The 11,158-nt window shown below is 28.8% G+C and overlaps 2 protein-coding genes across 2 annotated transcripts in view; one reads left to right on the forward strand and one right to left on the reverse strand.

Annotated features, from left to right (window-relative positions):
* The window catches only part of LOC108756654 (odorant receptor 13a-like), a 3,728-nt gene extending 1,399 nt beyond the window's left edge, over positions 1–2,329 (forward strand). The window contains exons 4-9 of the mRNA XM_018500643.1: positions 152–410; positions 921–1,043; positions 1,334–1,424; positions 1,713–1,849; positions 2,030–2,162; positions 2,235–2,329. Coding sequence (XP_018356145.1) covers positions 152–410; positions 921–1,043; positions 1,334–1,424; positions 1,713–1,849; positions 2,030–2,162; positions 2,235–2,285 — 794 coding nt within the window. The 3' untranslated portion in view covers positions 2,286–2,329. The remainder of the gene's footprint in view (positions 1–151; positions 411–920; positions 1,044–1,333; positions 1,425–1,712; positions 1,850–2,029; positions 2,163–2,234) is intronic.
* A 7,326-nt stretch (positions 2,330–9,655) lies between these two features.
* The window catches only part of LOC108756655 (inactive peptidyl-prolyl cis-trans isomerase FKBP6-like), a 2,024-nt gene continuing 521 nt past the window's right edge, over positions 9,656–11,158 (reverse strand). The window contains exons 2-5 of the mRNA XM_018500644.1: positions 10,478–10,938; positions 10,220–10,408; positions 10,021–10,132; positions 9,656–9,952 (exon numbers count right to left, since the gene is read on the reverse strand). Of these exons, the coding sequence (XP_018356146.1) occupies positions 9,656–9,952; positions 10,021–10,132; positions 10,220–10,408; positions 10,478–10,938 (1,059 nt within the window). The remainder of the gene's footprint in view (positions 9,953–10,020; positions 10,133–10,219; positions 10,409–10,477; positions 10,939–11,158) is intronic.

Raw genomic sequence — 11,158 nt, forward strand, 5'->3', positions numbered from 1 at the left:
TATATTAATAAATTATAATTCTAAATTAAAATTTATATAAAATATAAATACTTTTCAAGCAAAATTAAAATATATCGCATACATATTCTGAGCTGAAAAGTTAATAAAACCCATAGGGACATGTGATTCATAATTGATATATAATTTACAGTCTCTCTATATGGTTCAATGACTCCCTTTCTGGTTGTACCAGTGATAATAAATACAGTCAGCTACATGGGGTTGTACAACATTTCCGATAAACCCCTGATGTTTCGCACGGAATACTTTATAGATTCCGAGAAGTATTACTACCCGTTATTGGTGCATTCGTACATTGGCACCCTCGGATTCGTCACGATCGTCGTAGCGATTGACTCGATGTTGGTGTTTCACGTTCAACACGAATGTGGGATGTGCGAGATCCTAGGGTAACTTCGCAATAATGACACTTCGTAAGACTGAACAGTATTCATTCAAAACGCATCTTGTGTATTTGTTATACTCGCATGTACATGTTGCTTGCGAGAAATCCGATCGGTGTTAATCTCATCTCATGTTGGATATCCCATACTGTCACACGTTTCTTACATTTTATTAAATCTTTGATACATAGAAAAATATATATATATATATATAATATATATACATTTTTGTCGTGTAATTATTGTTGAGCGAGAGAAAGAGAGAGTGACTGCGGAATAAATATTTGTCATTGGTCATCGAGTGTCTTATTAACACTTGTTACCCGAATTCGTTTCATCCATACATCACATCATGAAGATAAAATAATATATACATAGTCAGAGTAGGTAGAGATATTAAATAGGCGGTGATATTAAATTTTAATATTAATTATTCATCTACATCATTTGATCGAATTTCAACATCCTTGGACTCAACCTATGTTTAAGATACGTTTATCAATAAGCATTTTTTAGATATCGGCTAGCACGGATTGTTGAAGCAGATACTTTAGACATAAATTTGTATACGAGCAAAGAAGAGGCTATGTCGTACGGATATATTAAGAATTGTGTCATCATGCACAATCATATAATAGAGTTAGTATCTCTGGATAATTACATTATCATTTTTGTTGCCAGTAATTTGGTATCCGTTTTTATATTTTTTAATGAATACCATGCGTTTGATATTTTTGCTTCTTTTACGCATGTAATGAAATAAGTGTATAAATTCGATAAATTTTTGTCTACTTACATCATTAATTTTATTTAATAATTAATCTCCTTTCTAAATTGATCAATGTCTTATTCTTTATTCTTTGAAATTTATACAATACTTTAGCACATCTTTTTATTATTAACTTTATTCATTTTTCTCGCATATGAAGGTATGCTAAACGTATCGAAATTGCGAATACGACATCGTATTTTTTTCAACTAGGTTTTAATATGATGGGCATGACATTCACAATATTTCAGGTCAGTACAGTGATAAGTACACATGTGCAATCATAATTATCATTACTGATAAGCTTTACCCTAATGAGAAATGATAATAAAATCAACATCGAATCGATTTTATTCGTCATCAAAATCATCAATTTAACATCGATTTTATTGTCATTTTTCATTAAGACGTCCATTACAAATTTTGTCTTTTTTATCATGTCTGATTATTATGCTTAAAATTAGAATTAATTTCTTTAGACTTGTAATTCTATACAATACGTGCGAGTATAACAAAGCGAATTTACGTTTATGAGTTAGGCAGTGGTAAAGTTGACTGATCCAAATGAAGCTCTGCGATATGTATCGTTCACGGTGACTCTGCTATCCGTACTCTTCCTCGAAAGCTGGCCGGGTCAGCAACTATCAGATTATACTGACAAAACTTTTGCATTTATGTAAGTACTTCGTCATGGAGGCATTTTAGTTACAGTTCAGCATTGACAATTTCTGAAAACAATTAACCAATACTTTGTTCAGATATTGATACAATCGATCTATACATGGAATCGCTTTACACACATTTACTAAAAATAATTATAAATAAAATAATAGTCTAACACACATCGGTATTTCAGAACCAACGGAAGATGGTATCAGTCTTCGCTGAGAGTAAGAAAAGTGATCAGTATTATGCTGATGAGGAGTTACGTGCCAATCAAGATAACTGCGGGTAAACTGTACGCTTTGAACTTGGCAAATTTCGCTGCAGTAAGATAACATCTTCAAAAACGAGATCTGCTCATTGTATTACTGTAAAGATTGACACATCGTCTTTTTAAGGTCGTACGCACGTCGTTTTCTTATTTCACTGTCCTTTGTTCTATGCAATGAGCGAGACTTGCTGCAGCTCTATTGCAAAAACTATTATTGATGACAACAACTACAAGCAACTGAATTGCCCTCATCTTCTTTTTTATGACGACTCGTGAGTCATAAGTGGCTACGACGATTCGGTAAAGTCGATAAAGTTAAATATTTTTGGCGCGCAATTAGAACATTCACAAGAAAAATAAAGTAAAAAAATCACAATACATTGTTTAACAGATTAACGTGTTCCGTTCCGCAAGAATTTTTTTTTTAAAGTTAATAGCTTTCTTACAGTTTTATTTAACTATCTACAGAAACGGCATTGAAAAGAAAATTATCCTATAAAGCAGTCTATGTGTGTATGCAGTCTTTCAAGACCTCATTTCTATTTATTTCTAAAATATGATGAATATGTGATGAATATGTAATACAAATATCATCAGTTACGATCAAAACTTTTGTTACAGAAATTGTAGCATCAAAAAATATGACGATGATGTATGCAATACCTTTAACAAAATTTTATTTTTAGTTTACTTTTTTATTGCACACATTAATATCTTTTAAAACAATCATACTTATCGTGTTAAAAGTTATATATGTTATTAAAATAAGTAAAATTACTGTATTATTTTATATATATATATATATAAAATAATACAGTAATTTTACTTATTTTAATATCGATAGTCTTTCACTTCTTATTATCATCATTATAAAAAGCTTTCTCTCCACTAGCACCGTATCACTATGTATTATATCTGCAAATTTTAAAATTATAGACTTGCGAGATGTATAAGTTTATCAAAAATCTATTATACTGCCATTTTTTAAAGTTTTCTGTTTAAAACTTTTATTATACAATAATATACTTAAAGGATAAAAATGCAAGTATAGGTACCAATATTTTCATATTTAAGTACGATTTTCTAATAGCCAATATAAAGTCTACTCTTTAGCATTATCACGTTCAAAAAGTCTAGATTTGAACATGAATTATTGAATTTGCTTCTGCAACTTGTATTGAAATTTATATTATCATGTGTGTCAGGAATAAAAATATTCTTATAAAAAAATTATTTTCTTCTCATGTAAAATATATACAAATTATATACTAAACAGCTCAATAAGTTTATAACGAATAATATTAAACTTATTGAGTTGTTGTACGTTTTTACCTTATATCGGCGTATACAAGTGCATACTGCTTCGATTATTCGTTATTAATTAGCATGTCTTAACTAGCATGTGATAAAAAAATTCAGTAAGTTGAGCGATGATGTACGCAAAATGTTAAATTGCAATTATTGAAAAGTTGGGATTAAATTTATTTATATGGAAATGCGATCTAAAAATTTTTTATTAAATATATGTTCTTTTTAAGCTACATTAATAAATTCGTAAATAAAGTAAATATTAATAAAGTAAAACAATTGTTTTAATAAGTGTCTTAACTGGCACATGTCACACATTATCGTACTTAAAATTCATTACTAGTAATTCCGCAGGTATTAGCTAACAATTTCTTTATGAGCGTTCTATTTATAAATTTACTCACTTCAGATTTTAAAGTTTTATTGAATTATTTTTAAAAACGCATTGGAAGGAGCAGTTGTTTCTATAAAAGTATGTTCTTATAAAATCTCATTTCTATTGCTTACTAGAGTGAGAAGAATGATAATGCGTAAATATATTATCAATTACGGTGAAAAATTTTTGTTACAGAGACCGCAGCAGCATAAAATATGACGATGACATACGTAATACCTTAAACAAAATTTTATTTTTATAAAATCGTTTTATACGTATGCATACCACAAAATAATTACACTTACTGTATTAAAAGTTATATATGATAATACAACGATTTTACCCAGTCTCAATCCCGATGGTTTTTCACTTCTCATCATTATCATTATAAGAAGCTTTCTTGCTGCTATAGGCATACTATACCATTCAGAATTATATCTGCAAATTTTGCAAAAAATCTATTTAAAATTATATTATGTACTTATACTTCTGTTTAAAGTTTCATTACGTTATTATAGATTAATATGACTTTTTCAAATGTGTTACTTTTAATATTATACAAAACATACGCAGATTCAAACACTTTCTCGCTGGAATTTATGATTTTCTGACCCTGCCAGTTTACAAAAAATAAGGTAAATAAAACTGCATTTAGATAAGCAAAGAGTTTTACAAGACGATTAACTTCTTGCACATTTTTTATTACCTACACGATAACAAAATGTATAATTAATAAAATATAATAAATACATCAATTAATGTAATAAATACTGTCAGTGATAGTTAAATCAGTTAATTGTACTGTTTATTCATTCACGTAATTTGTATGTGTATGATAGGAACATATCCAAAAACTGTTGCAGTCTCAATAAAATGTTCGTTAGGTGTACCTGATACCCCAGAAAACTTATAATAAATACAGTCAATCCTGTCTGTATAGAGAGAGCTAAGCTATATGTCGACTCCACAATGGCAACAAATCTAGCATAATGTATAAAGATATTAATTACTATTATTATATTGTTACTATTACCTACACGCAATAAAAATAACGCTCTACACGTCTAAACATGTACTCACTGCATCGTTTCTGTGTGTCTGCGAATACTGTAGACAAGATTTGAGTAGCATTTATTCTTTGTCATCCTTAATTTGGAGACTAACGCACTTTCCAACCGAGATCTAAACTCAATATTATTACAAAATTTAAAGGAATAATTTTGGGAACAAGTTTTACAGCACACAACAATACAGGAACAAACTGTTCCTTTATTTGCATTGGATTCATCTTGATAAAAATCATGTATTTAAACAATGATGATTTACTAAACTTACCTCAAAGCTGCGAACAAACCGCAACTGTACTCGATCACTATTAGATACAGAACATCGAATACAGATAATAAGACTGTGTATATAAAGTCACATACACTACAATGTATGAAAATTGGAACGTAATACGTGTCTAGATCAATCATGTAATTAACGCGATAAGGTAATTCTGTTTGGGATTTCAGCTCTTTATTTGCTAACTCATTAGTCTTGTTGGATTCCACATAAGAAAGTTTTGTCAATAGTGGTGCAAATAAATAAAGGATGGTATGGCTTAGTAAAAAACCTAAATTGCAGGAAAATTTTCATAATTTATGTGTTACATTTTGATATAGTATTAAGCATCACAAGCTATTCCTTAAGCATTATAAATTTAATACTTTTATGCACAATTAAAAAAATTATATTTCGTAAAAATGTCATTTAATGCTATTTTTTTTAATGGCGATAAACTTTGTGCGACTTTAAAAAATTGGTCAAAATCAAACACCGATTTTTTATTATTATTTTTTTCCATTAGACCATACAAATTTTTTCTGAAATACTTTTCCCGGAAATATTCTTTTTTTAAAATAATCAATTACATTATTTAGAATAAAACATCCCGTAGATCATAAAATGTTTTTAAAGAGATATTGTAATATGACAAGTGTTTTCTAAATCATTTAGAAACTGAAATTTGTATATTTGAATATTTAACACTGCACTGCATTATATTGAGTTCGATTGTACTATTGCTAATATCAGTCACCCGTGTAAGCATAGCCTAACTTTTTCCCATATAGCGCATGCGAATTCTGTATCTTTTCTTCTTCGTCCGATTTCGGGGAAAGACAGTATTCGTGCATCTTTATTAGAAGCTTTTTGATCTGTGGCTCAAAAAAGATACCGATATAAGATATAATTTTACATAACTTTCTATATTTGCTATTACTTTTATTGTAAATTATTTATTTATTAGTATTTAACGATATACGTCGCGATGTCGTCTTTATTTACATACCTGTGGTAATGCATGTATTGTACAGAACGTTTTACTTATAATCACTACGGCAAAAAATAGTGACGGCACGGTATCAAGCAGTTCGAAGGGATCATGCCAAATTTCAATAACACCCAAAATCTGTAATTTCCATCATTTATAACATTGTGCACATATGCAACAAATAATTTTAATTGAAATGTCAGATCGGAAATAACATAATTAAAGTGTAAAGTGCATTTAAATTTTTATGCACATATAATTGTTTTAGAAAAGCTAAGTAAAGAAAGACATTTATTTTTCACTTTTTTGGAAGATAGAAAAATAATAAAAGCTATAATAGTAGACACTTGCAATACTGTCTTAAGACTACACATTAAGAATACACATTTATCTTATATACCTGAAATATAAGTCCAGATCCAAGTATAAGCATCATAGCGAAATATATCGCGTAACGCCTGTTTTGCGTATGAAAAGGCCATAGACCACTGATGCTTAGTAGTAGTCGAATGATGTTATAATGCGAATCCTGAAAGAACTGATCGATATCACCCATTCTGTCTCTTACTTCCTGCTGTTATTATTACAGAAGTGAAATTCTGTACCTATGTGATACCCCAACTTCTCTCTCTCAACAAAGAATACAATTCACATCAATTTTCTATTGACAATTCTGTTTAATGTTGGTAAATGTAAAATCAAAAGTATATGTCTGACACGTTTACCGCTAAATCGTCCGTTATAAAGTCGTGAAATTATCTTATGTAAATTGCACAATGATAGAGAAAGAGGATAGCCATACTGAAAATATTATCTTTGTAGATGCGATGCAGGTAAAAGGGGTATAAAAATTTTATTTCCAAGTAGAGTCGATAGAGACTGTTATATGTATAAAGATACAGTCGCTTCAAATTAAAATGTTATATTAAGAAATCATAGACTTGTGAAGCAGTTGCTTATCAAAAATCTATATTGTATACTTGCCATTTTTAAAAATTTTCTATATTTTTATTAAGAATATGGAGGAATCTTTCACAAAGAATAAAAAAATACAGATATTGATATGTTAGTATTTAATTGTGATTTTACGTAGTCAACGTATAAAATGAAGTGCTGTTCAACGTTGTTACGCTCTAGACTTGAATTCGAGCATAATTCATACAATTTTTCTCTATAATTATGTATTAAAAACTATATTATGTGTGTCAAGAATACAAATTTTGCATGTAGGAATTACTTTCTTTTTATATAAAATATTTAATATCGATTATCTTAAACTTATTGAGTTGCCGTAAAAAAATAATTTTTTTCACAAAAAATTAAGGGCGAAATCCATAGGTGTTGCTCAATAAAGCTTCGAGATGATTTTAAGCTAATGCTTGTCATAAATCAATGAGAGCCGTATTTGTATTTTAAGACATTGCTTGACACGGTCTCGAAATTAAGAACAGACTACGGATTCTTCAGGATGCATTTTACTCACCTGATGAGCAAATTTAGACAGATGTCTATCTATAATATCTATCTATAATATATTTTTTTCTTGAACCGGCGAATCAATCTATGCAAATTACATTATAATCCTCAACGTTAAGATAATTTCATCGAATGTCGTGTAGCCAAACATTTTCCGCTCTCTGTCTACTCGTGAATAATAATCTTGGTAGGCCATTCAGGATTAAATGGCGAATTTTTCAGTTGAGTACCATCACCCACTCGTAGAGAAACAGATTGATCCTTATTGTTCTAGGTATAAAGTTTATAATTTTATATCTTTAAAATCTAAATCAATTATATTGCCAATCGTTGCACAATCACGTCGGTTTGCTATAATCGATGTCGAAATTAAAAAGATCTCCAAGAGACCTTCTTCGAGATGATAATCTTGAAAATTTGAAATCGATGGTCGTTTATGTAACAACTCTACTGTGTTAAAAGATACATCTAAAAAGAAATGGAAAGTAATAAGGATAAATGATACATTTACCTTCATTAGTAAATCTAAGTTATTTGTGACAAAGAAATTATTTATATAAAAATCACTTTACTTAGGAACAGAAATATGAGGAACGTTGCAATAAGAGACATGGTAATATTTCTAAATGTTTTTATTAGACACAATGTTTCTTTTATATCTTCATATTAAAGAACTTTCGATATTTGTTCATCCTAATTTAAACAGAGCACTATTATAGAAAAATCTAAAAATTTAAATCAGTCATTTAGTTGTACTTTTCCTATATATTTGGCAGAGCTTAATAGGATTTTTGTAAATATCCGTAACTTTATTATCTTTAGGATAAAAAAATATAAATAAAAAATATTAATATTTATTGTCAGATCTTAATTTTATTATTTTACACTAAATTTTATTATCCTAATTTTATGGGTATATATCTTACATAATACGTATAATTATTCGTAAATATCTACGATTTTTTGTAAATTTTATAGCTAGTAAGAAACTGTCTGTAAAAATATTGTATAAAAATATAAGCACTTAAAAATTCTTACAAGTTTTACAAGAATATGTCACGAGCCTTACAATTCTAATTAGAATTTAGGCACTAATTGGCATATATTGTAATTCACTTCGAATCGTTATGTTAATTGACTGTGTTCCAATATACATTGCTAGTACTGAAACTCTATAATAGTTCACGTTATATATAGTATAGATTTTCAGTACTAACAGTGCATATATCAAAATACTGTAATAGCATATATCACAGAATCTCTTAAAGTCAAAGTAACTAAGCACAATATTGTAATATATCAACGGTTAAAGAATTGTAATACTAGGATATACAGGCTGTGTGTATATAGGGGAGACCAGGGCTAATAGACTAGATTTGTCAGTTTCAAATTTTTACAGACGAAATTAAGAGACTTACCGAAAAAATGAATTCTACACTAGTTACTACATACATTTGACTGCCTAATAATATTTTAATAATAAACTAATATGAAAAAAATGCATTTTTCTAATGCATTCCATCTGATTCAACTAATCTCGGGCTAATTCGACTAAAATTATTAAAATAAAGATTAATATACTTTAAGTTATATCTTTAGCTACATATACATATAACTTTTACAAAAATATATTTTAAACACAAACATTCGCTTTGCAGAGCAAAATGCTTCTTTTTGCAAAATTTGTACATTTCGTGCAAAAACACGTCGAATGAGACTAGTTTTCGAGATTGTACATTACAGGAACTAAACTTATAACATTTATCACTGAGAAAAATCTCTCTAAAGGAATAAAATGTTGAGTAAATACTATATAAGAGTCGTACAGTTCCATGCTGTGGTTAGTCTACTATCACCATCCATTCATTTTTTAAAAACATTAACAGTAACAAAAAAGTATGTTATAAAAATATGTATAAACAAAAAGAATATGTTGGACTTTATTAAGAACTACACTTCCTAAGATAAATTAATATTATTGAATTTGTACGACCCTTGCTAATATTATATAAATATATAGTTTATTCTATAGAATTTCTCGGATAAATACCTTAAACAACAGTAATGTAATTTATGATTTGTTCTTTTGAAGGTATATAATTACTTCGCCATATCTGTTACGATATCTGGATGTAACAATATTTAATCCTAATATAGCCGCTTCTTCACGTATAATTTCATATTCTTGTTTTGAAAAACCCTCTGGGAGATATTGTCTTACTGCATCACTGTTGATAAGTTTTTCACACAAATCATGGGCGGCTTTTCGAAATTCAGTAACTTTCATTTCTTCTTCATCCATGAATCTGAAGCAATTTTCCCGCAAGCGTATCTCTATTTTCAAATACTCACACCGTGTCACACGTGTCTAAAAAATAAAATAAAAGGGATGTATTATTACAACGAACTTATTTTGTAAAAAAATTTTCAACTTACTGTCTGAATTGCTTTTTTAATAGTATTATCGTGCGGTTCTAACGCCTGAGCTTTCAGGAACTTCTTCATTGCTTCATTATATTCTCCAAATTTCAACCAAGTTATTCCATACCTAGAATACAAGAAAAAAAATTGATTGTAATTCTGATTTAATATGTTTATACTTAAGCAGTTAAATCAGTGAAAAAAAAGTACATACTGATAATAGGTTTTAGCTGTTGGTTTTGTAACTTTTCTTAAAGCTAATAAAGCTTTGGTAGGCATATTTTCCATGTTATAACAAAGACCAATATTGGTGTAAGCTTGTGAGAGGAATTTATTTTTTACTTCTTGTTGTAAATTATCTTTTAACTTGACTGATTCCAAACAATCAATAATTTTTGTATATCTACAAAAAGATACATGTTTAAGAGATATACTGCATATTCATAAAAATTTCATAACATCAGTTACTTACTCTTGTATCGCCAGTTTGTAGTTAAATTTATTAAAATAGTCTTTAGCAATTATAAACTTATGTTTTGCAGGCTCTAACACATATTTAATGAATTTCTTCTCTTCGGTAAGATCTTGATTTGTCTGTGCACAGCCATCATCAATATAATCAACTAAAGTAACGACAAAGATCACTTCCTCATTAGGTGGAATACGTACTGAACAACTAACAACAGTCTTGTAAGCATAATCAGGATGTATCAAAAATATTGCTGTTTCATTCTTTTGCATAGAACGTATACCAATTTCTAAACCTGGTATAATACAACTCTTGCCTAAACGCAACGATATTGGTTTCCCAATACAGTGAGTAGAATCAAAAGGTTCATCTCTGCTTTCAGAAAATCCAACATAATGGATAATCGCTCGAGCATTGTGTGGTATAATTTTTCCAACACCTTTCTCTTGAATATACTTCATGACCTAATAACAATTTCATATTAAGCTTGTTAAAATAATATGATTTTATTTTAATAATAAATATTACAACTTTAAATACAAAGCGCCTTCCCGGTCCGAGTGTTAAGATGTTGAACTACTATCTAATATACATTCAATTAAATTGAATTAATATTTCAGAAATAAATTGAGAGCCGATGAAATTATCGGATTCACACAATCAATCTGAAACAAATAATCCCCC

This window comes from Trachymyrmex septentrionalis, unplaced genomic scaffold (assembly GCF_001594115.1).
Source record: "Trachymyrmex septentrionalis isolate Tsep2-gDNA-1 unplaced genomic scaffold, Tsep1.0 scaffold13, whole genome shotgun sequence".
NCBI classification, from domain to species: Eukaryota; Metazoa; Arthropoda; class Insecta; order Hymenoptera; family Formicidae; genus Trachymyrmex; species Trachymyrmex septentrionalis.